General features: G+C 50.7%; 9 protein-coding genes across 9 annotated transcripts; 5 read left to right on the forward strand and 4 right to left on the reverse strand.

Annotated features, from left to right (window-relative positions):
- Nucleotides 1–562: 562 nt before the first annotated feature.
- Nucleotides 563–2,545, reverse strand: ASPVEDRAFT_43025 (uncharacterized protein). Its single transcript, XM_040812736.1, has one exon. The coding sequence runs from the start codon at nt 2,351–2,353 to the stop codon at nt 938–940; it is 1,416 nt and encodes a 471-aa protein (XP_040669314.1). The 5' UTR covers nt 2,354–2,545; the 3' UTR covers nt 563–937.
- On the forward strand, nt 2,480–5,014 carry ASPVEDRAFT_84999 (GTPase-activating protein GYP6; the record flags this gene model as incomplete). The annotated part of the gene is made up of 6 exons (XM_040817637.1): nt 2,480–2,619; nt 2,697–2,814; nt 2,864–3,022; nt 3,078–3,595; nt 3,651–3,793; nt 3,843–5,014. 6 exons carry the CDS (start codon nt 2,480–2,482, stop codon nt 5,012–5,014), a joined length of 2,250 nt encoding a protein of 749 aa, XP_040669315.1.
- Nucleotides 5,015–7,010: 1,996 nt separating this feature from the next.
- Nucleotides 7,011–10,421, forward strand: ASPVEDRAFT_30068 (uncharacterized protein; the record flags this gene model as incomplete). Its single annotated transcript, XM_040810312.1, has 3 exons — nt 7,011–7,093; nt 7,201–10,100; nt 10,153–10,421. 3 exons carry the CDS (start codon nt 7,011–7,013, stop codon nt 10,419–10,421), a joined length of 3,252 nt encoding a protein of 1,083 aa, XP_040669316.1.
- A 2,213-nt stretch (nt 10,422–12,634) lies between these two features.
- ASPVEDRAFT_85001 (F-box domain protein) lies at nt 12,635–14,812 on the forward strand (the record flags this gene model as incomplete). The annotated part of the gene is made up of 1 exon (XM_040817638.1): nt 12,635–14,812. One exon carries the CDS (start codon nt 12,635–12,637, stop codon nt 14,810–14,812), a length of 2,178 nt encoding a protein of 725 aa, XP_040669317.1.
- Nucleotides 14,813–15,137: 325 nt separating this feature from the next.
- ASPVEDRAFT_737722 (Efg1 domain-containing protein) lies at nt 15,138–16,558 on the reverse strand. The gene is made up of 2 exons (XM_040816221.1): nt 16,153–16,558; nt 15,138–16,065 (listed from the first exon to the last, which is right to left on the reverse strand). The coding sequence occupies exons 1-2, from the start codon at nt 16,442–16,444 to the stop codon at nt 15,464–15,466; spliced, it is 894 nt and encodes a 297-aa protein (XP_040669318.1). The 5' UTR covers nt 16,445–16,558; the 3' UTR covers nt 15,138–15,463.
- Nucleotides 16,559–16,670: 112 nt separating this feature from the next.
- Nucleotides 16,671–20,112, forward strand: ASPVEDRAFT_43030 (uncharacterized protein). The gene is made up of 4 exons (XM_040812739.1): nt 16,671–17,510; nt 17,574–18,554; nt 18,604–18,696; nt 18,764–20,112. Exons 1-4 carry the CDS (start codon nt 16,952–16,954, stop codon nt 20,038–20,040), a joined length of 2,910 nt encoding a protein of 969 aa, XP_040669319.1. The 5' UTR covers nt 16,671–16,951; the 3' UTR covers nt 20,041–20,112.
- A 354-nt stretch (nt 20,113–20,466) lies between these two features.
- On the forward strand, nt 20,467–21,540 carry ASPVEDRAFT_134693 (tRNA 2'-phosphotransferase; the record flags this gene model as incomplete). The annotated part of the gene is made up of 2 exons (XM_040807158.1): nt 20,467–20,622; nt 20,704–21,540. 2 exons carry the CDS (start codon nt 20,467–20,469, stop codon nt 21,538–21,540), a joined length of 993 nt encoding a protein of 330 aa, XP_040669320.1.
- Nucleotides 21,541–21,848: 308 nt separating this feature from the next.
- On the reverse strand, nt 21,849–22,864 carry ASPVEDRAFT_133614 (intradiol ring-cleavage dioxygenase; the record flags this gene model as incomplete). The annotated part of the gene is made up of 3 exons (XM_040807051.1): nt 21,849–22,049; nt 22,115–22,553; nt 22,617–22,864. 3 exons carry the CDS (start codon nt 22,862–22,864, stop codon nt 21,849–21,851), a joined length of 888 nt encoding a protein of 295 aa, XP_040669321.1.
- A 473-nt stretch (nt 22,865–23,337) lies between these two features.
- ASPVEDRAFT_53937 (alpha/beta fold hydrolase) lies at nt 23,338–25,353 on the reverse strand (the record flags this gene model as incomplete). The annotated part of the gene is made up of 4 exons (XM_040814861.1): nt 23,338–23,702; nt 23,749–24,216; nt 24,503–24,507; nt 24,683–25,353. 4 exons carry the CDS (start codon nt 25,351–25,353, stop codon nt 23,338–23,340), a joined length of 1,509 nt encoding a protein of 502 aa, XP_040669322.1.
- Nucleotides 25,354–25,649: the final 296 nt, after the last annotated feature.

Genomic DNA, 25,649 nt, shown 5'->3' on the forward strand with positions numbered 1-25,649 from the left:
GGAATATATGCTCGAACAAAGAGGCACTCTCTGCCTGGGGAGGTCCCGCCTTGCGGTAAGCGGAGTTACAAGGCGGGGAATGCTGTGAAGTGTAGGGCTAGGCTGGATTCACTGAACTCCTGCGGTGGCCTGGTAGGGAAACAATTTGACCACAGCGATAGACGGAGTTTCGACTAATTGTGAACACCTCTGGAATCAATAGGTTGTCGCGGATTGACTGAGAAGTTGAGCTGGTCTGAGATCAGGAGTCGGATGGAAGGTGTGGAGTCAGTCGGAAGCCAACTTAAGGCAGCCCGATAAGTCACGGGTGCCGGCGGTAGGATGCAGTCAAACGAAACAAGCAAGCTGAACGAATGTTCCGTTGGGGGGTGTCAGCCGCACAAGGATGAATTTATGCTGGCACTGATGCAAGCGTGGTCGGCCGATCACTAGGTGGGCAAATAAGGCTGCCATTCAGTTGAAGTTGTACTCGCATCGTTCACTCCCTGATCATCGGGTACGAACCAGCCACTCACTACAATTAGGCACCTTCCCGCAAGTTACAGTTACTCTTTGGTGTCGACTGGACATGTTCAATCCTCTAGTATTGTAAAAGCTATGGAGTATGCCTTTCTGCCAACTACTATGGTGACTATTTCTCCAATCTATTCTCTGCCATCCGAGCCGGGAGTGCCGATTGCTTATCTGTTATCGCCGATTAGGCATACGACAAGTAGCTACACCATGACGTAGCTCATAGAGCTGAATGGAACTCCGCATGCCGTCACGATATAAACCCTGAATATGTCGCTTCCATGAAGTGGAAGAGGGCCTGTAGGTATTGTATGTCGTGTCACAAATTTGGCGGATGATGCCTTTTGGATCGTGCAACCTCAAGGTAAGCCGCCTGACATGAACAAATGCCGAACATGTCAAGCGGATTACCACGATGGCAGTCTCATCGTTGTCCAAGGAGGCCCATATTGTCCTCCCAGAATTGTCTGCACTCAGTGTGGCCCCAATGCTCCGTCCACCACTCACCGAAGCTGTCCTCTACATTTTCGTCGATCTTGGGTATTCTTTCGTCTCGCTTCAATCCACAAAGCGCGCATGCGTGCGGGGCTTTTATAGCTCCCTGACTGGCCATGGCGGTTGTTACGCGGGTGTTCTCGAGAACAACTTGCACCGGACGCTTCCCTGCGGCCTGAATAACGGAGTTAAATAGTGCAGCACGATCTCGCCACATATTTATGACATCGACGGTCTCTTGTTGCTCTTTAATATCCTCGTTCTTATTCACGGTACTCAGTTTCATCCCTCCTGTCTTGCCTGAGCGTGCAGGACCGATTCGCATGCTCTGACTCAAAATCGCATCCCTTTTCCATCGCAAAGTACGGCCCGCGATAACTCTTGCGATGGTTTTTAGAGTGTTAATGATGGATAGAGAAACTGATTCGAGAATTTCCCTTTGTTGCAAATTCCTCTTTGCCTCCGCACCATCCTGTCGTAGGCGCTCAAAAAGTTGAGGGAACAACTCTAGTAAGATTGACGGAGGGGGGATATTTGTGGGACGCACATGGCCAGCAGGAGGAGACTGTGCCATTGATTTGGGCATTTTGGTTGCTTCTGGTTTTGCAGTAGGCTTCAACGTTTGCGGCGAGTCTTCCTCTTGTCTGGGCACTCCTTGGTGGTCCGCAACCTTTGAGTTAGAACTTTGGGTGGCCTCTATCGGTCCATCTGTAAAATCACCCCATTCCTCGAGCGGCTCTTCTTGCACGGGGAGTTTCGGTTTTGCATTTTGTATGCGGCCAACCTTCGTTGCTGGGCTATCATCGACCAGTATATCTGAGGAATGATGATAACTAGCTGCCGGCTTATTTTGGAATGAAAGCGAGTCCAATGAGTCTAATAGATCCACCGACCCCGAAGGTCCCGACGGTGATCGAGTACTTTGTAAAGCGCTGGCCGCCGGCTTATTTATGGTCTTCTGCCTCTCGGCGGGCTTTTCGGCATGGTATTGATTGATATGGCCTACTGAGGGCTCTGCAGTTTCAAACTCACCCCAATCATCACTGCCATCGTCTGAAAATCTCTCGAGCGCGGCATCGAAAAGCACATCGTTGTTGTTACCAGCCTGCGGTAGTTCAAACTCTCCAAAGTCATCATATTGTATCGAGTGCTTGCGAGTTCCAGATAGAGGCGCGGGCTCGCTGAGATGGCGAGGAGTAGATTGGGCGAGTGTAGCATTTTCGAATGCATCGAGACCGTCGATTAGAGAGCCCGCCTGAGGTGCGGGCGCTTGCTGGCGGGCAGCATTTGAAGGCTGCCTAGTGGATGGCCCATTTCCGAACTCTGCGAACAGATCTGCCGACATCGAAGCCTGCACCACGCACCATCAAGAGAATTGAGGGATTGGGAGGGGAGGGGAGGGGAGGTTTGGTGGTGACTGGTGAGTCGTTGCTAGTTGAATTGCGTTGGCGGGGAAAAGGCCTCGGCGAGGATGACGATCGCCCCATCAGGAACGTCATTTGTTCCTCTGCGACAGTTTACCTCTCTCCATGTTTCCACCATTCACTCCTTAACTCGTCGGAAATCCCAGAAAATCACACATGGGGAAATGAGGGGTATAGAAGACTCTAGGTAAACTTCCCCGCTGTTCAAGCTGTTCAAGCCGGCCATGTCCCTTCTGTGATCTTTCTTGCTAACAATATCTCTAGACAGCGATGGAATATCCTGTTTCACTCCCGCGATACACCCTCGGACCTTCGAGAGGCGCTCAAGTCGGAGCAAGATGATAGCATATGTGACGATGGATTGAGGTCGATATGTTGGAAGGTATGCGCCGTGAGTATGCACTTAAGACCCTATGCTAACTCAGGGACAGGCATTCCTGCTTTTCGAGAACCTCAGTCATGTACAATGGCCAAGCAAAATCACCGATGCGCGCAGCACTTATGTCGCACTGAAGGAACATTTTCTGAAATATATCGAGCACCCTGACGATCTTCAGTCCAGTGTCGACCCCCTCGCCGATGATGAACAGGTATACAAACCCTCATTCTGACAATTCCTTTGCTTGACTGATTTGTTTCTGCAAGTCTCCTTGGCAAACTCTGCGGCAAGATGAACGGTTGAGAGCAGATATACTGCAAGACGTGGATCGGTGCTTGCAGGAGAACTATTTCTTCCACGAGCCCGCAACGAAGGCTAAGATGGTTGATATCTTATTTATCTATTCGAAACTCAACCCTGATCTAGGATATCGTCAAGGCATGCATGAGATATTAGCGCCTATTCTATGGGTTGTTGATAGGGATGCTATCGAGCCGAAATCTCGCGAAAATTCCAAGCCTACAGGGCAAGATGATGACTGCATGTTTCAACTTTTGGACGCGGATTACATCGAACATGACGCATTTAGCTTGTTCTGCTCAGTAATGCAGACAACCAGGATATACTATGAGCACAATACACACAGATCAGCGAACGGCCAGGCGGATGCGATTCCAATTGTCCTTCAGTGCGAACACATTCATAACGATCTGCTGGTAGCTGCGGACTTGGAGCTGGCCGACCACCTACAGGTACTCGATATCTTGCCGCAGATTTTCCTAACGTAAGTTACGCCTTCTCGTGTTATTGAGGGCGGATTGGCTGATTCATCAACCAAGTCGATGGATGCGTCTCCTATTTGGGCGCGAGTTCCCCTTTCAGGATATGCTGGTAGTTTGGGATCTCCTTTTTGCAGAGGGGCTTCGATCGGAACTGGTTGATTTTGTGTGTGTGGCTATGTTACTTCGCATACGTTGGCAATGTTAGTTCTCTTACCGACCTTTTGGGAATTCTGACGCTGATAGATATAGTGTTGAACTCCGACTCGTCAACGGCCCTGACTACATTGCTTCGCTATCCGTCACCTCACCCAAGTGCTCCAGTGAGTTTTGTTCAAGATGGACTATACCTGGAGCAGAACCCGACATCTGAGAGGGGAGCGTTCATTATTTCCAAATATTCGGGAAAACCCCCCGAATTATCGAAGACGGCCGAATCAACAGGTAGACTTCGTCCGGGTCGGAAATTTCAGTTCCGCAGCGATTTCATGAACAGTAGCGAGGGAAGCACTCCATCAAGGTCGCCAGCAAGGAACAGCCCGTTGAGTTTTGAGGGTCTCTTCCAGGATGTGTCAGAGGGCATACAGCGGCGAACGGAGACCTGGGGCGTGGCAAAGGCTGTACGTGGAGCCGTGAATGAAGCGAAGAAGAATATGCAGTCAATCCAGGCTGAGCAGGCTTCACGACTGACGAGACCTGAAGATGTGGCTCCAATTCGTGGATCAGATTCGATATTGGACCGCGAATCTGAAGCTACCACCAAGTTAAAAGCCCAGCTTGAAAGCCTGTGGGAGAGGAACCGGGCGCTCGCTCAGACGTTAGGCGAGGCAGTGAATGATATACATTCGCAAGTGACAAAAGAAGAGACTTTTGATGCTGATACCACGAGCTCAATAAAACAATCTCTTGCAAAAATTGAGTCTGTTCGGAGCAGCCTGGAAACACCGAACCCAGTTTTGAAGGTGACGACATCCTCTCCAGTCAGCAGCACCGCGAACAAAGCAAAGGCACCCGAGAACCTAGCAGCCGCTAGGAAAAAAGGTTCTATATCGGAAAATGGCAAACCGTCACGCTCCTCGGCCGATTCTACCCCATCCAACCCAACTCCCGCCATGTCTCCCGTTGGAAGTGAAGGAGGACAACGGAGTGTCCTATCCCCGAAACCAGTACACAATGCTAGGCCTCTACGACAAGCTACTCGACCATCGCTGGCAAATTCAGAATTTTCGTGGATGCTAGGAGGTGACCGGCATCTTTCCAGCTTTGTTAGCCCGGCATCGGTCCCGCCTGAGCAGACTAGGCAGGGCGAATCGCGAAATAAGCAAAATGCCCTCTTCGGCAATGGTGATGTCGAGCAGAAGCCTAACGTGGAGCCTGATGGGATGGCAATGAAAAGCCTGAGGGGTGATAAGAGAGTAGAATAGAAAGCTGGCTTTCCGTATGAATCTCACTTAATATACCCCTGGCTATGGACATATGCCTAAGTAGCCGGCTATGTCGAGCATTTCATTGCCCCGTATTCCTCGCATTTGTTCTTTTGTTGGAGCCCAGATTGAGCCCTCGGATCTTGCGACACAGGAGCTTGGACATTAAAGAGTCACGCCTACGTGGAGCTTTTACGCATGATGGCCTCATCTGGCTGTCCTATCAGCTGCCCTTGGCTTAAACGGCTTTACTCCTGCCAGGGAGTGCAGAATCAAGTAAGTAGTTATAGTGTACTCGGAATTAAAAGAGATAATAAGCTAGATATTAGTAAATCGTGGAATATGAAAACGTGGTTGGTGATAATGAGACACTGAGTAAGACTGCCAGCTTTGTGACAGCGTGGGGAGGAATTATAGAACGTCGATGGGTTCAGGAACGATCGACTGCGATGTGACGATATTACATCACCACCTCGATATTTGATGGCCAACTAACGCCGGGAGCAATGTCTCGAGGCCGCTCTGGCCTATCGCAGTGCGCTTTGACCAAGCGTGACAGTGGTCGAGCCTGAGATGCTAACTATACTAGAGACGAAAGGCAGCGCGGTCGCATTCAAGTCTCCCCCGACCGCAGCACCGCGCTCTCCCACTTGGACCTCATACGGATTTGAGTTCGGTCTTCGTCTACTGGCTCGCTGAATATTAATATCTCGAAGGCTTTGCTTCTTCATAGTGTCTGTTCGTGTAACAATAAAAAAAAAACTGAGGGAAAAGCTAGCAACGTCATCATCTGTCTGCGGGCCCGTTCTTTCTATTAGCCTTTTTACGCCGGACGACCTTCAATTCAGCTTCACCATTTCCTCCCCACTTTCCCTCCACCTAACCACAGCTACGGGATATCCTGCGCATCTCCCAACCATTTACCTCCTTGTCGCTCTACGGCCACCTGCCTTGTCCCTCCGCAGCGTTGGTACGGAGCTCGACTCTCTTTCCCCCTGCAGTCTTCTCGCGGAAGCCCGTCCCGACGATAGGCAGCCTTTCTTTTTCTCACTACTGCTGCAGCCGGTTTGCAGAAAATTTTGACCAGCGTTTCAGTTTTGCTGCTTATTATCGGAGGAGGATACACATATCTGACCTTTATCCTCCCTTCCCCGCGTGCTCCTCGCCACTGGCACAGTGCCTGTGACTTACTGGGCCAGCTGCTCACGTCGGCCTCCGCCAGCCACCAGCCCTCTGACCTTGCGTCTTTCACAATTCACTGTTCTCTCAGCACTGATAGTATAGCTAAAACCCGCCCTCCCCTTTTCAATCGAACCCCTCCGACCACGTCAGGTCGCCCTTTCGACTCCCTTGCCTACCCGGACGCAGGATCGACCGTCTGCATCTACTCGTCAAAACGAAACTGCTCGGCGAAAACGCGAGAGGAACGATTTCCTATGTCCACGGCCACCGCCCCTCAATGATATTTGGCCGTCTCATGTAGCACGATATCGTCATTTCTTGAGCTTGCATTCGCCTTGTACCCGACATTGCGCCGTCTAAAGCACACGCTCTCGAACGGCCCGACTGGTACTGGCCACAGGGCCGTTGATCGCTTGGCAAATTATGGGGTCTGCTTCATATAATCCTGATGGTTAGTCTGACGCCGCCATTCTTTCCTTGGGACTCCCATTTTTTCATTGCGACGGGAGACAAATACCGTGGGGTCGTGTACCGGAGCGGGGATACCTTAAAAAAAAAAAGGAACTTACAGTGTAGATTGGATTGGAAAAGGAAGGGATGAAAAGAAACATTGCCCGCCTCGTTTTCTTTGCATAAAGCTTGCATTTTCACCTGCTCGTTGATTTCAAAGTCGAATTTCTAGCCACCACATTGCATATTCCGCGATTTGGATGAGACGAACTTGGTGCTAATGATATCGTAAATTCCAGGCGAACCAAGTCCTTTATCGTCCCCATTGGGCCCTCTCTCAGAATCACCAGAGGATGATTCCTTTATGACAGATGTCTCGGGCAACCAGGTTGATCCATCAAAATACCCGGTTGGAACTCCTACAAGTGGAATTGATTCCTTCCCAAGGTGGGTAAATCGCCAACGGCAGCTTCCCCTTGCATTTGCCTGCAACATGATACCGTTGTACAAGTGGACAATCAAAACTGAAAACAATTATTTTATACTCCCCCTAGGTCTCCACTTCTTGAACAGCATGAACATGGACTTGGCCCATCCGGTCTAGATCGTATCCGCTCGCAGCCGCCCTCTCGGGTCTTTACACTCCCGAACATGTCTGCCTCTTCTATAGGCGGCGCTCTTAGTCCTCGGACTCTCTCTCCTTCACCGCGCTCCCTTTCATCGTCGAGAGCCAATTCCATGGCTGTTGCATCCAGTCAAGATGTGAATACGTTGGAAGACCTTCATCGATTCCCATCAGAATCACTCCATTCTTTTTCGTTCGCGCAACAATCCGAGGAGCTATTACACAACCGCCAGAACATCTTGAAAAGGTCTATAGATTTTATGCGTGACCGTTTCAAATGGGGTTCCAGCAGCACTGTTGGTGCTCCTCAATCTCGTATGCGTGGTGATACGGACACGCAGGCCATGGCAGATCTTTTATCCCAGTCCACCATTTCAGGGTCCTCCCTGGGGGCCATGACCGGCCCAGCAGACGTGGGGAGCGAGAATGTTTTTGAAAAGCAATTTATGGAGCACCATCAACCCTTGCCTGAAGTTAAGGAGGCTGTGCAGCCGCCAGCGCATTCACAATTAACCTCGAGTCAGCAGCTGCCTCCCGAGAGGAAAGGGTTAAAGCCCGCTCCTTCATCCAGGCGCGTAAGCTTAAAACGTACATTCACGGACGTCAGTTCTTCAATTACACCACAGCGGCAACTGATAGACACTTTAGCACAACCATATACGGCTACAGACCCCTTTTCCCCGCTTAGCACATCGACCATTGGATCTGTCTTTCCGACTCCTACCTTGCACACCCATAGCAGCAAATGGAACCCGGTTTCGCAGGCCGTTTTTCGGACTGAATCCAAGGCACCCTGGACCATTCTAGCGGCAAACGACTTATCATGTCTTGTATTTGGTGTTACACAGGCAGAAGTACGCAAGCTGAGTATTCTAGAGGTTGTACAAGAGGACAGACGGGAGTGGCTCGAGTCCAAACTGCGGGACCCCATCACCAACACTGCTGCGAAAGTTCGGGCGTCGCCAGATAAGCCCCGTATGAAACCCACTGCACAAAGGTCCATGGGAATGGGTAATGGTGTTACCGCGCAGTTGCTCAGTAAACCCCCTTCACGAGCCCGGGTTTCACGGAGAGCTCAAACCGACGACGGCTACGGTTCAAGTGCTTACACTGCGAGACAACTCAACCACCCCGCCACTAAATCACGCGGTGTTCTATTATGCGGTGATGTAGTTCCCATTCAAAAACGCAATGGCACAAAGGGCTCTGCGAGTATCTGGGTAATGGAAAAACGTGGCGGTCTCATATGGGTTCTAGAAGAGATCCAGGAAGACGTCGCCTATATTTCCTGCGACGAGACGTGGAATATTACCGCTACCCGTGGCGCAATCGACAAGGTTTGGGGTCATGGGGTGGTTGAGGCTGGCCGACATCTCACAAAGCTTTTTCCTCACCTCCCTTCAAGTTGTCTCGAGGCCCCAGTTGAGAGGGGCCTGACCGAGGTTGCCGAGATCAAATACTTCGCGGCGGCTACTTCGGGAGCAATTTGCATACCCACTGCGGTTGCCAGAGATGGAGACTCGAACTCTCTTCGGATATCTACTTTCCCACATGTTGCTGGCATCATGGTTCTGTCATCCTCGAGCTTAAAAATCATTAGCTCGAACTCCGTCTTCTCGTCTGTGTTGTTTGGTTACGAACGCCCTGAGGGACTGGATATCACCGACCTCATACCGGGATTTGACGACTTCCTATACGTGATCTCCGACGAAGAAAATGTGCCTCTGGTAGATGGCGTCGTCATTCCGGAGCTCAGCTTCCGAAGGGCACGAACCTTGTCGATGCTGCGTGATGGAAAAGCTAATGTCGCATCGGTCTTTCTAGAGCCTGCTGGTATCACTGCTAAGCACCGCGATGGATCTACTATTGCCGTGGATGTCCAGTTGCGCGTTGTAAAGAGCGGGTCAATATTTCCGAAGCAACGCGAGAAAAAGACCGACCGCGAGAATGAGCCTGATGATAGCTCCGAAAACGCTGTCACGGTAACGGAACTTGTATATGCGTTATGGGTCACCTACTCAAGAAACATTCACTCTCATGGCCCGGCAGCACGCCCACCGTCGCCGCAACATGAAGAACCTTCGCAGATGGAAAGTTCGTCTGAGGTTCCGACACCTAGGCCCACGCCAGCGATGACCACAGCCCCTCGACTTACAGTTCCAGAGAGATCGAGGGCGCCGACTTCAACTCTGAGCCAGCAACTCAGCCAAGCCGCATCTGAACCACTCACAGACAAGCCCATCCAGCCGATGCCGGAGGTGAGACCAGCTAACGCTAAGGAGAGCAAGCGTACCATTTCGGACTATGTGATCCTTGAGGAGATGGGCCAAGGGGCCTATGGTGAGGTTAAACTTGTCCGCCTGAAGAAGAGCCCCGCGAAGAAAGTTGTGCTCAAATACGTGACGAAAAAGAGAATTCTTGTTGACACATGGACCCGTGATCGCCGCCTCGGTACGGTTCCATTAGAGATTCACGTTTTGGATTACTTGCGGAGAGACGGCTTGAAGCATCCAAACATTGTGGAGATGGAAGGATTCTTCGAAGACGATGTCAACTATTATATTGAGATGCTACCGCACGGACTTCCCGGCATGGATCTCTTCGACTATATTGAATTGAAAACCAACATGGACGAGCAGGAATGTCGGAATATCTTTAAGCAAGTTGTCAGCGCGATCCACCACTTGCACACGAAAGCCTTAGTCGTCCACCGAGACATCAAGGATGAGAACGTGATCCTGGATGGAGAAGGTAAAATCAAGCTGATCGATTTCGGAAGCGCGGCCTATATAAAGAATGGGCCATTTGATGTCTTTGTTGGAACGATAGGTAAGATAACGAGCACACCTGATACCTGCTCAAAGCTAATCATGCTCTACAGATTATGCCGCGCCCGAAGTTCTCCAGGGCAAGTCATATCGAGGAAAGGAACAAGATATTTGGGCTCTCGGTATTCTCTTGTACACGATCGTGTACAAGGAGAACCCCTTTTACAACATCGACGAAATTCTGGATCATCCCCTTCGAGTCCCGTTTATACCGTTCTCAGAGGACTGCATCGACTTGATCAGGGGAATGCTTGATCGTGACGTGGACAACCGCTTAACAATAGGCGAAGTCATGGAGCACCCATGGATGGCCGACAGCTGAAACGCCCTGATGTCCGCGGGGTTTGTTTTGGATAAGGCGACTGCATCAACAAGGGAACATATATACTGGACATGATATGACAAATCCGAGTCCACGAAAATTCTTCTACATATCCATACCACCTATTTTACGCATAACAACAACAAATATAACAATAATGCCTCTTGCATTCTTCAATGCATTACGACCAGAAACGACCCGACAAGAATATGGTTATCATGACGGATGTAAGACAACGGTGGCTTTTTCTTTTACAGCAAATTGGGGTCGAAAGCCTAGTACATTGCCGTCACCTATCTTTCTCCTATTTTTATTCGTCCTTTTCGTTTTCCCCTTGAGTGTTCGATGAGGACAAAGCAAAAAAAGACTAGTATTGATTGATATAGAGGGCAGGAGATAGCGAGATACCCCGTGATATAGCTCGAACTATTTTATTTGGTTACAGAGGCATGTGTCTGTATTGGATTATTCTGCAATGAAGATCCCTCATTGAGCCCCGATGGCCAGCGAATTTTCGGGCGGGACCGTTGAACTAGCCGGGATAATGGATACACGTCTAGACCACACACTATCTTACTACTAGTAGTTAGTACTCTGTAGTAGTACAGTCAAGGCACTGCGATAATCCCACCTAAAGTGCGGGGTGAAGCGGGGATACAAAATGCGACAATGCCAGGTCCACAAGCCTCCAAAGGTCGGGCAATTTAATTGCCTTTCTCTCATTCTTGAATCCACGTTTTCCTCTTGGATGGCAAAGGGGTCGGACCAACTCCGCTGTTTCTCCGTTGCCCCGTTGGCGACATTTCTGAGGCCTGAACCCACCGGGTCTTCTCCAATCGCCATTCGGGGCCTGGAGAGCCAAGTTCCCCCTTGATCTGACTCGTCAATATATCAAGACATCAGCGCCGCTGCGGTGGCAAAGACTTAGGCGGCCCGGTGGACCATGGTCTGACCGGTCTGACCGGTCTGAATGGCCCAGTAGCCCAGGAACGGAGGAAGAAGACGTTTTTTTAGGCGTCGAAGGGGGGATGGGTGGGCGATTTGTGGACTATCACGTGATGCGCGGTTTCTGGGCCTGTTGTTATTCTGGTTGTGCTTAGCGAAGGCTAACGTGGCCGCTTCGTTGAACAGAGGAGAGAGCACGCTGACGATGCAGGCTCGGGTTCTTTCTATTCTGTGGTAGGTGGAAAGATTTAAGCTGTACTCTCCTACTCAGAGGAGGGTGGTGAAGGCAGAGCAGGGTGGTGAAGGCGGGTGGGGTGACTCGCTATCGATAACGAAGATAAGGTGTGGGGTGGTGTCGACTGCTCCATTGTTCCAATTCCAATGCATCATTCATTCAGTCGGTGCAGCATTCCAATAATTCGGGCGAATTATTGAACTCTGACAAAGGGGAGACTGGCAACTAACTTCGAGCCACCTCAGCCTGGACACCGATTCTGGACTTTGAATCTGAGATCCATTTCCGTTCCGCAGTCGTCTGACCGAGTGGCCCGAACTGCGAGCCTGCGACTCTCAGACAGGCCCTCTCCTCCACTTTCCACTTCACAGTCCAACCCACCTGCAGCTTGTCCCCAACCGTCTTCTTTTCTTCTTTCTCCTTACCGGCTGTTCTGTCTCTCGGTATCCCTTTGCGTCTTCTCGCGTCTCACTCTGGCTCCTGGGCTTCGTTTGCTGTTTCTCGAACACCGCCCATCTAGGTATTCATCATCTTGGCTTGTTCTCTCCTCCGTATCTTGGTCGGATGTTACGCGGAACGAGTCCCATGGTACGATTGTGACAGCCTTTCGCCGAGAACTAAACACCACCTTCGCCAGACTGTCAACCGCCAACCGTTAACCGTCCCGTCGCAGTCGCTTGACGCCTTCTTCCGGGTGACCCCCCGGCATTGCACACCTTCTTTTCACCTTTCGTCATCTCTTATCTTTTCGCTCCTCTGCTCGTAATTCCTGTTCTTGTGTTCATTCTTCTATCTATTTTCTGTTGTTGTCTGTGTTTGCAGCTGGAGTTTGGCGCCTTATCTTCCGTTGATTTCGGATCTTGACTATGACTCTCTGAGACCTCCGTCTTTGCGGGTTTCCGCGCTCGTCGCTGACTGCATTTTTTCGAAAACTCTCTTGTCTGCATCTTGGTCTAGGCGTGATAATTCGATTATCCACCGAGACTTTTCTTTCCCCGCGCTCTCCGAAAAGACAACACCACCCCTGTCAACAATGGCGACAGTAGACCCAGAGATCGTGCCATTCCCCGAGGCTCCAACCTCAGCGAGCCCTTCCTCATCAGCCGATCAGATTCCACTCGATCGGCCTCGTAAGGTGAAAGGACGACACAAGTTACTGCAGAGTCTCCAGCGAATTTCATCGACACCGTCATTAACCCGGCGCAACCGCTCCCGATCTGCCTCCACCACTTATCACCGACCTGGTGCTTCTCTATCATGTGTCTCACTCTCACAGTCGCCGTATGCTCCCTGTTCAAGTAATGGGAGCTCATCGCAGCTGTATGGTGGGCTGAACGTTAGTCCTGCCACTCCAGTTCTCCCGGGGTCTTATGTCGCAGATGAGCATGAGGGGAATGCGCGGGTCCGTTTCGTCTCAGATGCGGCAAATGGTCCACAATCAAAGACGATTGCGCTACCCAATGAAGTGAGACCAGGATCGAGAGGATCACCACTCGCATCTGGTATGCTCGAAAACACTGCCGCTCTCGCGAAGCCGAAGACGTTCGATTTCTGGGGGAAGATGCCCATCGAGCTCGGTATGCTCATCTTTAGCTACCTCACACCGAAAGAGATCATCAGATGCTCCGGAGTGTGCAAATGGTGGAATACCATGTGCTTTGACGGGCAGCTGTGGTCTACCGTCGACACCGCGGAGTACTACAAGCAAATTCCTCCTGATGCGCTCATGAAGCTACTGATTGCGGGTGGTCCATTTGTAAAGGACTTGAATCTCCGGGGATGTATCCAGCTATCAGACAAATTACAGACTGAGAGCGAGAGAATCACGGATTTGTGTCGGAATGTCGTAAACTTTTCTCTCGAAGGAAGTCGCATTGACAAGACTGCGATCCATTGTTTTCTTCTCCGAAACCAGCGGCTGCAATATCTCAACGTGTCGGGGTTGGATAGTGTGACTAACACTGCGATGAAAATCATTGCAAAGTCATGCCGTCAGCTTTGTACCTTGAATGTCTCTTGGTGTGCAAATATGAACACCAATGGCTTGAAGAAGGTTGTCAAGGCTTGCCCGATATTGACAGATCTTCTGGCCAGCGAAATCCATGGGTTTGATGACGAGGAGCTTTCCCTCGAGTTGTTCAAGCGGAATACCTTGGAGCGCCTAGTTATCAGCCGGACAGATATCACCGATGAAAGCCTAGGAATCCTATTGCACGGCGTCAACCCGGAGATGGATGTTTTAGAAGACCGAGCGATTGTGCCGCCCCGGAAACTCAAGCACCTAGATCTTCACCAATGCTCGAACCTAACTGATAGCGGAGTGAAAAGACTGGCGCATAATGTTCCCCGTCTAATAGGGCTCAATCTCTCAAGGTGTCCCGAATTGACCGACCATTCCATTATTCCCATCGTTCAAACAGTGCCAAATCTCACCCACATTGAGCTAGAAGAGCTGGAGAATCTCAGCAACACGACGCTTATCGAGCTTGCGAATTCCCCATGTGCTCCTTTCCTTGAACACCTGAACGTCAGTTACTGCGAGTCTCTGAGTGACCCAGGAATGCTGCAGGTGATGAAGAACTGTTTGTCTCTGCAATTCGTCGAGATGGACAATACCCGAATCTCAGACTTGACTTTGTTAGAAGCCAGCTCGCGTGTCCGGAAGCGCGGCTACAACGAGAACCTACCTCAGGTAGGCCTGCGCCTGGTTATCTTCGACTGTCCGAACGTGACCTGGGTTGGTGTACGACACATCCTATCGAGCAACGCCCACCTGCCACGTCAACACAAAGTACCTGACGCGGTCTCCATGGCCACCCAAGTCCTAAACAACACGAGTGCAGCTTCCGGATCATCGTCGCCCATAATCGCATCCTCAATCACGCCCCCGCCGCCGCCCACGGTTTACCCAAACCACATCATCCAACTTAAGTGCTTCTATCTCTGGCAGATGACCGTGGAGGAGCACACAAAGCGTGTCCTGCGTGGTGACCTCGGGGCCGCCAACCGACTCGACAAGAAGTGGTTCGACTACATGGTCGCCAATGAAGAAGCGGGCATTGCTGGTGCGGGTGCAAGAAGACGACGTCGTCGGGCAGCGGAAGCAGAACGCATTTACAACGAAGATGACGATGAGTATGAACCGTATGGTCTTGGATCTATGCTTGGAAGAAGACGAGCGCGGAGTGGCGGAAGCTGTGCCGTCATGTAAATGGATTAGATACATAGCGCACAAGATACAAAGGTACGACCTTTTGTGCGCCGATTTACTTGGTCCATACATGCTCTACCTATGCACGGTTTGCTGCCCTGGCAAGGTGCAGGGCTGTCTCACTGAATGCTGGTCATGATGAGACCATCACTCTTGCCCAAACCAAACAATGGGTATGCTGAAAAAGAATACCGATGGGTTCGCGGGGATTCGAATTCGACGGATTTCCCCCCCTTTTGATGACTGATATTATGATATGACTGGCGCGCCGTATCAGGCGACATACAACTCTCCCTTTTTGTTTCTTTCTTCTTTTTTTCGATCTCCTTATGTCATGTTTACCTTAGAAGGGGCTGGAGAAGTTGGAGTTTGATTTGGCCATGTTTCTGCAACCACTGTATCAGTTCCAGCACGGTCTGGCCTGACATTTGGTCCATATTTATTAGTAGGATTTATGTTTACCGCCCAACTAGCTATAGTAGAAGAAGAATGAATTGCAAAGTATCTATTTGGGTATCCGATAAATTGTCAAGCTCCAAATGGCGCATGTAATGCTTAAATATCGACAGACAGACAAGACTCCTGAGATGCATGAGTACATAGGCATAAACAGTGCACATGGCGAACGTAGAATGGATGCGCCGAATCAATCTACATCTCGAAGAAACCACCATCGCTCTCATCATCCTCATCAGCTGGGGTTGGGGCACGGTGTTTCGTGCCTTTCCCTTTCCGGGTTTCAGTTTTGCTCGCCTTGACAACTGCTTTCTTAACACCAGCCTTCTTCTCAATAGCATTCTTCGAACGAGATTTAGAACTCTCCGCCTTGTCCTTCTCTCCAGAGTCCGTTTCGCCATTCGGCCCAAGCTGTCCCTCCCGAAGAAGATCAAGAGTCCCATCCTCCATACATTTCTCAACAGTGCGCCACATAGCCAGCTTCTCTGCCGTAGCACTAGCGCTCAACCCATCCTCTCCATGCCTCTCTTGTTCTTCTTCTTCCATATCCTGATCTCCGCCCTCATCTTGCCCATCCTCTTTCCCCTTCTTCTTCTCCGCGTATATCGAGATATACTTTTCCGTGAGCGGGTAGTAGATGGTGTAGTTCAGGTTCACTCTAGCGATGCGCAGTCGAGCATCGAGTTTCTCCAGATTCTTCTTCCTCGTTCCCTCGTCGGTACTCTCGTCTGTGGTGTTTGCTAGCTCACCGCGTTTCCGTGTAAGTTTGTTGACTTCCTTCGTGGCCGTTTTGCGGTCTGTAGCGAATGAGAGTTAGCATCACATAACATGGTAAAAGAAAGAAAAAGAAGATAAAAAAGGAACGAATGTGACAAATGCCGTACCCAAGAACCGAACAAAATGGTACTTCTTAATCATCTTCGACCGCTCTCGCCTTCTCTCCTCATCCGCCAATTCCTTCTCATAGCCGGACAGCGCACGCTCCTGGATGATGCGCTTATCGGCGGGGAGATCGGGTTTAGCAAGAAGGCGCTTGACATCGCGGATGCGGCGTTTGAGGTCGTTCACGGAGGGATATTGTTTTTCTTCACGCTCTTGGGGTTGAGAGGACTTGGGTTTTGGCTTTGAGTAGGGTGTTTTGCGCTTGGGGTGTTTGGGGTCGAAGTCTTTAGGCATTTTGGTTGGTGGGTGTGTTTGTTCTTGAAAGAGATCGGTATTGACGCAAAGTTGTTTACCTAATACCGGAATATTTAAGATCTCTTGAATTGTATAGAAGATTGCTTGCTTGACTGCATGAGAAAATAGTCTCGACAAAAAAGCGTGGAACATCGTCGGGCCGAGCGAGCGGAGCGGAGATTGGAATCAATGGGTCGACGATCACTCGCCCGCTATCACGTTCCGAGTCCGACCTTGTCTGAGCTTCATATATCTAATTGCACGTTTCGAGTTCAACATATTGCTTGTCAGGCAGCTTGCTGTAAGTGCTGCGCAGCCAAACCAGTCTCCGTAGTGCTTCTGCCGTGCCTTGCATAGATCGCAATTGCAACATGCGCGTCACTGCTTGATTGCGCGCCCAGAACCCGGGGAATACCAGCCACCCGAATGGGTCTGATACGGAGTTCTTTGTCCAAGGCCCACCACTAGACAAGATATAAGCTCATTGGAACGAAACGAAGAGCAAAAATGGATAGAGCCATTCGCTGGTCCCCATCCTCCACCAAAGCAGAGCAGCGCTTCCTGTCCGTCGATGTATCAGGCAAAGCATTCCGCTTGTGCAAAGTCACCTCCTTCGACAAGACCAGCCAAATCCTAGGTCATGAAGTCCTCTCTACACATACCAAGGTCCCAGTCTTCCGGGCCTTCGACTGGTCGCCCTTCGACGAATCTCTAGTTGCGGTAGGGCAGTCGTCCGGCGATGCAACGATCCTGCGCATGCGTGAGGGCGACGACTCGCAGGAATCGTTCTCTTTCCCTGTGAGGCACCAGCGGTACTGCAATGCGGTTTCATTTAGCACCCATGGCCTGCTAGCGGCGGGGCTGGATAGGGTCCGGAATGACTTTTGCCTGAATGTTTGGGATGTTAATCAACGGCTGGCGACGAGGGCAACGAAGGGACATGTTGAGCCGTTGAGGAAGCTTGCGAGCTCGGAGCCCATAACCAGTGTGAAATTCTTTAGAGACCAGCCCGATACGCTGGTTACCGGGGTTAAGGGGCAGTTTGTGAGAATTTATGACTTGAGAGGTATGTTTCTTTTCTTGGAGAAACCGGGCCATCGGTGCTAGCTTGGCTTGCTAACTAGCGTAGAGGGGCCTGGGCTTCCATCGCTGCAGTTTCCGACGCGATGTGTGCACAACCTTGCTATTGATTGGCTCGATGAGAATTATATTGCATCGGGGTTGACTTCTAATGATTCTACTATTTGCATTTGGGATCGGCGGGTTGGGGCCCGTCTTTCTGCCGCTGCAGCTCATCTTGAGAATGGCCAGATGGAGTCAGCGCTTGAATTCAAGAACGTGACTGCCCCTAAGTCGGCGATCTGGAGTCTCCGGTTTTCAAGGACGAAGCGGGGCTGCTTAGGAGTGCTTTCAAGCAATGGCCATCTGAAAACATACAACATTGTCAAAGAATATGTGGCTGAAGAATACCGCTCTCCGATCGACCGAACGCTCGGACAGAACTCTGCCAGCAATTATCCGGAACAGATTTACACCAAGTCGGTTCGTGATGTATTTACTCCTTTTGACCACCCTTCTCGTGGGTACGAGGAGTCCGAACGAGTGGTGTCGTTTGATTTCCTCAACATGAGCAGCTCCAATGAGTCGAGTGCTCTGACCCTATCTGCAGACAACCAGATTAAGATTGTCACCGTCAAACCTCCTCCCCCTCCGGTGCGGCTATCTTCCCAAGGGACGCTGGTATGCGGTGGTCCTGATGAGGACTGCAACTTCAAGTCTCTTCAGCCTGTTGGAACTGAAGACTCCAACATCGGGAGGGTAGCGAAAAATATACGAGACCGCGCTTTGAAAAGACAGGATGAGCAGGATGCATCAGGTCAAAGTCGTACAATCCGAGATAACACCGGGCAACATCTTTCCAGCAGGGAGGAACGAGAGCGCATGTTATATGTTGGGACTCTGGGTAGTCCTTTGACCGCAGAAGAAGCATTGACTCTCTTGACGGTGAACAGGCTACGATGTAAGGAAGGATATCTTTTCAATGAAAAGCGGAATAAACAACTACTTGCGGATGACCCATCATTGCAGCATTTCTGGGACTGGATCGAGCGTAAGTGCTTACAAACTAGGCTAGGTGAAGTCTTATACTAATTAATTAGGGGCTCGTATTGATTCTTCGAATGACTCAATGGTGATGAACAACCTGGACTTGAATTATTTGGGTGTATTTGATGTCTGGACAGGAGATTTAGGTAGGCTTTCAGTCTCTAGAGGTGTACAGCAGGACTTCAAGTGAGAAGACTAACCTTTTCTGTATAGGGCCGAGCTTTGAACCACGGTTGCTAGGTTCAAGCCCCGCGCACTACCCAGATATCAACGATACCATTGTAGATTTAGTGCAGGAAAAACTTAGCCTGCCCACTATTGAAACCCTACAAACACGTTACTCAGAGCAAAGACGTCTCGGGCTACGGATATGTGGTGCAGCTCAGTCGTATCGTGAACTCGAAGAGCTCGTCAAGACCTTGTCTGCTGAGAGTCAGCACACGAAGGCAGCCGCTCTAGCGGTCTTCCAAGACGAGCCCAAGTTAGCATATCTAGCCCTACGAAGCCACACGCCTACGCAGGCGCATAAGCTTCTCGCGATGGCAATTGCCGGCGCTTCGAAAGGCAAGGCAGACCCTGACTGGGAAGAAACCTGTGCGGAGATTGCAAGGGAGCTTACTGACCCGTATGCACGCGCGATAATTGCGCTCGTCAGCAAAGGTGACTGGCTCTCTGTTATCCATGAATCTACCCTTCCCCTGAAATACCGTGTCGAAGTCGCTTTGCGCTGGCTTCCGGACGACGACCTCACTACTTACCTAACCGAAGCTACAAAGCGAGCTGTCCAACAAGGCAACATCGAGGGCATTGTCCTCACTGGGCTTGGCCACTCCGCGATGGATTTATTCCAGTCCTATATCAACAAATTTAACGATGTCCAAACCCCTGTACTTGCAATGAGCCACACAGTGCCGCGGTTCGTCAACACGGCCGCGAACAAACACCGCTTCGAGACCTGGCGAGAAGCATACCGCTGGCAAATCAACTCATGGAAACTACAAATCGAACGCGCCCGGTTCGACGTCGGATCCCGCAAATTCGCGGCCACCTGGGACGGGCGCCGACTCATCGAGCCCCCGCGTCAACAAGTCAGCTTAACATGCAACTACTGCACACGACCACTGACGCAGCACGATGCCTCCTCCCAACTATCCCCATCCGCCGGTGGGGAAGTCGTCCACCCTACCCCAGGCAACCCGCTAGGCACAGCCGCCATGTCAGGGACTATCTGTCCACGCTGCGGACGACATATGCCCCGATGTGGTGTCTGCACGCTCTGGTTGGGATCCCCTGATCCAATGTCCAAGGCGTGCGTGGCGGCAGAGACAGGAACAGAACACGGCAAAATTTCCGAAGGAGAGATAATGCGACGGTTTATTGTTTTCTGTATTAATTGTAACCACGGCTTCCATGCGCATCATGCGAGGGAATGGTTTGGCAGACATAAGGTCTGTCCAGTTGCGGGGTGTAGTTGTATTTGTGACCGATAATACCCATAGATTCATTTGCATTGACATACTTGACTGATATTATTTCATGAATTTCATTTCCCTGCTAATTAGCACAAGAAACATACCCGAGAGCTGTAAAGACTGTAAAGAGCGACTTGCTGAGGAGGAATGTGGATTGACGCTGATCGGATTCGAGATCGAGTCATGGAATTTTTGGCTGATGACTCTCAGGTCTGACCAACTCTCACTCATACACACTCACAAACCACTGACTCACCACAAGCTCACACACTTTTAATCTCCCGTTGACATTCACCATCCTCCAAAATTCCCTTCCTACTCAGACTCACCTATAAAGTCCCCCTCCTCCCAGCGGGCTTGTCGCATCAGCTCGCTTTCCGTCCCCGACAAATTCTCCGCCGACCCCCGCATAACCCCTCGAACCACTACCACATCCTCAGCAGAATGCCGAAACCAAATCATCGCGGCGGGGGCCGCGAAAAGAAACCCGCAAGTCGCGAGGTAACAATCTCAAAAGCACTGAGTCTCCTCCTTCGGCATGCCGCAGAGCGCGAAGGGCTTAAGATCAACTCCGACGGCTACGCGAATGTCGCAGACGTGGTATGCCCTCTCTTCCTTCCCAAGCTACCACAAATTGAATAATCAAGCTAATCGATGATACCTACGGAAAAAAAAAAACAGCTCGCATGGCAGAAGCTCAAATCACAAAAGGTCACCTTCGCCGAAATCATAAACGCTGTCGAAACATCAGATAAAAAGCGCTTCGCTCTGTTTTACCTCCCCTCCGCTTCTTCCTCTACAGACGAACCTCCAACAGCAAACCAAGACTCTTCAATCGCGGCAGAAGAAGCTGCAACCGAATCCAATCAAAGCGAAACCGCGACTGCAGCAGCTCTTGCAGCCTCAAAAACAGACCTAAAGCCATCACATTACCTCATCCGCGCAACGCAAGGCCACAGCATTAAATCAGTCCAGGCCGAGTCCGGGCTACTTGAGAAACTCACACTTGATGAGCCAGATAAATTACCCGACACTGTTGTGCATGGGACGTTTCATTCGACATGGCCGCTGATCCTGGCCTCTGGCGGATTAAAATGTATGGGCAGGAACCATATACATTTTGCGACGGGTCCCACGCTACCGGATGCGCTGGCCGATATCGCTAGCAAGGGCGAAGGAGGTGGTGCGGGTTCTAGCCCTGGTTCCAACGGCCAAGTCATATCCGGAATGCGCAGGGATGCGCAGGTTTTGATTTACATTGATATTCGGAAAGCACTGGAGGCCGGGTGTCCGTTCTGGAGGAGTGAGAATGGAGTTATTCTATCCGAGGGGATGGATATAGGCTCAAACTCGTCGGTTGGTGAAAACGGCGAGAAGGTGATTCCATTGGACGTTTTCAATGTTGTCATTGAGCGGAGGAAAGGGTTCGGGAAGATTTGGGAGCACGGAAAGGAAATCCATGCCCTACCGGAGCACTTGACCAAGAAAGGGAATCCGAAGTTGCATGGGAGGAGATAAATAAGCACTGGCCTGTGCAGCATAGCTAGCCTGCTAGGTAGCTCTAAAGGCGCTGGCCCACTTTATCTTGCTAATCTGTACTCGTTCAATATCGAACCTGGTCTCAAATTCAAGAATCCTCTCCCTGGGGACAATTAGGGAACGCTGGGAGAATGAGACTGAGGACATCGGGCAACATAAAAGGATGAGTTAGTTAGGGTTCTTGAGAAAACGAACTTGAGTTACCACATCAACAATGGATAAATTCCCAGGTATCACAAACATAAGCTATATACAACGAAACAAACAAGCTCCGACGTCCCAGGAAATCAAGCCCCGTTAGTCTTCGACTCGTCCGCGACCAATTTCACATCGTAGTTCAGCTCAATTCCAGCTTGAGAGTCGCCCTTGCGCTCAACAAAATCAACGATTAGCGAATCCTTCACCGCGAAGACCGAGTCGTTCGTCAGGTACGGGTCCTTGCGGTCGAAAATTTGGGTTGTCAGCGGCCTGTAGCCATCGTATGTTGCCTGTACCAGCATCAGTACCATGTCCGATTAAAACCCCCGGATGGGAAAGACGATGATTAACATACGATAATATGAATATGCGCCGGGCGGAATGGATGTCTATCCATGAGCTTCAACAACTTCCCCGCAGGCCCATCATCGGGAACAGGGTATGGCGTCGGTCGCAGACAGTAAAACGAGTAGAATCCATTCTCGTCCGTCTTGAACTTCCCTCGGAGGTTGAACTCCTCCTGCTCGGGGTCCTGCTGCTCATACAACCCATTCGTGGAAGCCTGCCACACCTCAACCACCGCACCAACGAGCGGCTTCTTCGTCTCAAAGTCCATAACCCGACCGTTCATGAATGCGATCTCGCCCTTACCGTCTTTCGGGACGGTCTTGACAATGTTCTCCCCGTTTGAGCGGAAAGGTGTGTCGGCGCGGAAGAAGGGTCCTAGAATTGCAGTTGCGGTCGGGGCATCGGCGGCTTCATCGGCAAGCTTAAATGTGATTTCGTCGACGAGTCTATATTCTAGGATTAGCAATGGTCCGGGACCGCTCTGAAACGGGGTTTGAAGAGGAACATACGACTCAAGTCCGATAACGTCGCAAACCAACTGCCCCTCATTGCGCTTCGCATTGCTCATCTGCCCCGCCCAATTCAAGAGCTGCACACCGGCCATCCACTCGTCAACGGTAAGTTCATTGTCGCGTGCAAAATCATGTACATGTCGGATCAACGATGACATGAGCTGTCGGAACCGCGGGTTGACATTGTCGCCCATCGCGCTGACGACATTGTCTGTGAAATTGGGGTCGAAGCGGTGGGTGGCCATTTTTATTGCTGTCCCTGTCTAAATCTTAAGATTTATGGTATATTATAGAAGGGGAATGAGAGGAGAAATGAGAAAGATGACTGGCCGCTCCATGATGGAAGCGTCGGAGTGCTTTTATATAGGGAGCTTGATCTTTGGTAGGAGCATCTGCCAATGGAAAAGCGTGTAATTCGCGACACACCCCAGACTCCTCATTCTGGAAAGAGACCCCGCACTTACGTGCGGTTCTTAAGTCGGAAGCTTGCTGGTCGTATGACTGCAAGGCGAGGTTCTTGCTTCCGACATGGAGTGGATGTTTCTTGATCGCGATCCGACTGTTCGGATGTCGGATAAGAGCACACTCGACCAATCAGCGCCCGTCACTATCCGCCACCATCGAAGCTCGTATGATTGACAGCAGTACGACAGCGAAGTGCGTGCGTAGGGACGGAGTCCAGGTGGGAGAGAGGCTTGTTCCATTTATAGTATACTATTCAGTAGCTCTGCCCAACAAACTCGGAAATCGCAGTTCCAACCGAGTCTGGCGCCTCAATACAATGCCAGTGTCCAACCTCTTTCAACACCTCCATCCTCTTGTTCTTACTTGACAAATTATCAAATATGTACTGACATCCTTCCATGCTAGCCGACTTGTCTTCCTCCCCAGCAATCAGTAAGAATGGTACTTTTATCAATGAGTAATCGATAATGGGCGCGTTGGCGATGGCCTGGCACAGCGCCGCATATCCCTTCGGGTTCTGTCCGAGGACGAGTTCGCGGATGAACGAACGAGCTAGATGGGAGGCTGCGGATCCAGTGGCCTGGTATGGAATGCTGTTCGCTAGTGACTCCATGCCGCCTGTTGTTGTTAGCAGCCACCTTAGTTTCCCCCCGAAAGATCTTACCTTGTGCCGCGGTTTCACTGCGTTTTGACATCACTGAATGCAGAGTCTCAGTTGGATGAGTTGGCCCAATTGCGACAATCCCTTTCACACGGTCTGCATGCTCCGAACCTAAGAGGGTGACGACCAGTCCGCCCATAGAGTGGCCAACCACCACGGCTTGAGGAACGTTCAATGCATCGAGTACTGCGATCACATCTGCGGCGATGGATCCGATAGATACAGATTGGTCTGTGTACGGAGAGCGGCCGGAACCGTAGGTGTCCGCAGTGATACAACGATGCTTTGGAGTCAGGAATGGGAGAACCGGTAAGTAGTAGTTCTGTGAGGAGCCTAAGCCGTGGATGAAAAAGAATGTGAGTCCGCCCGCAGGAGCTCCGTCGGGATGGGAGTCTGCATAATGTAGTTGGTGGTTATTGACTGAAATGAATGGCATCTTGGGGGGGTTTGGTTCAGGTGAATGTTTACCAGCTTGAAGATGTCAAGATGAGAGTTGCGGGGTGTTGGAGCCAAACAATCGAGGCCGCTAAGATAAGATACCAAGTACCGACGTCATCCCCACCGAACCACAGCTCTCCTTCCGATCGCCAACCCATCGAAGCAGGCGACTATTTCGGCAGCTTCACCGCAATCCCATTAATTTCGTCTGCTGCCTCTTCATCCGTCGGATGATCGGGATAGTGAAGTTTCAATATATCACCGACAGCTCGCCGTCTAACCCGACGGGTCATGGAGGTGTTCTCTATCCGAAGCCCACCCGCACTGCCCCGACGGATCGGAAAGCATGCATGAGGTTGGATATCGCACTCGGATATACTATGCCTCTCATGTTTTGGTGTGAATATACATATATATATATATCCCCGGCGTTCAAGTCGCATCCAGCTGAGCCAATTCTTGATCAAAGCTGGCCCCTGGGTCAAATTCGGGTGCAAACTCTTCTAGGAGGATTGCCGTATCGTCTTGGAAGGAATCACCGCTCAAGACTGTTGCAACTGATACCTGTTCTTCCAAAGCAGCCCCGGAATATTTGATAATATCCTCATCGTAGAAGGCGGAGCATTCAGAGAATTCGTCCTCATCCTTTCCTTTGACATTTAGACCGGGCCCCTCGGCATTCGCATCCGTAGGCACCTCGGCCTCACCAAGAGCAATAAACATACCGTCCAGCTCCTCATCTTCCAAGCTCGGGTCCTCATCTTCGAACTCAGTCGCTACCTCCGTCTCGCTGCCATTGCCACTGCCACTACCACTACCGGTGTCGACCTGCTCTTTGCTTTCCTGGCTTTCAGGCTGAACAGATGGCGTCTTCTTTATAAAATTGAAAAGCAGTGGTTGACTTGCAGGTACAGAAGCTGCATTGGGATCCGGGATACCAGATCGGATTCGTTCCTCGCGAGCCTTTGCCTCCTTCTCCGCTTTCTTCTTCTTCTCCTGAATGCGCCGCTTCTCCTTATCCCGGAGCTTCTGTGCTCGACGTTCTCGCTCTTGCTCGCGCTCGATCCGTGCGATTTGGGATGCCGTAAATTGGAACCGTTGGTTGCTGCGCTGATATCGACGGCGGACAGTGCGAGACTTTTCAAGAATCACTCGTGGTTGATCGGGCATTGTTATGTTGAAAAGGACAGCGGATTCTATGTCGGGTAGATGGTGTAGAGGGTAGACATCGAGTAGGTGGGGTATAAATTCTGGGAAGATAAAGATAGGGCAATGAAATGAAGGCAGTGAGGCCTGCCTTGCGGTTGCCTGGAAACATTTACTACTGCTGATTGCTAGAGGTAAATAAAAGCGCAAGCATGACCTGGCACGTGATTGTCCGTTCGGTGGATGGTGACCCACCCTTATCGATAAGTGGATTGAAGAACTAAGCCTTTTCAGGACATGTCCCGCACTTTTGTTGCCTG

This window comes from Aspergillus versicolor (genome assembly GCF_001890125.1).
Source record: "Aspergillus versicolor CBS 583.65 unplaced genomic scaffold ASPVEscaffold_6, whole genome shotgun sequence".
NCBI lineage: Eukaryota > Fungi > Ascomycota > Eurotiomycetes > Eurotiales > Aspergillaceae > Aspergillus > Aspergillus versicolor.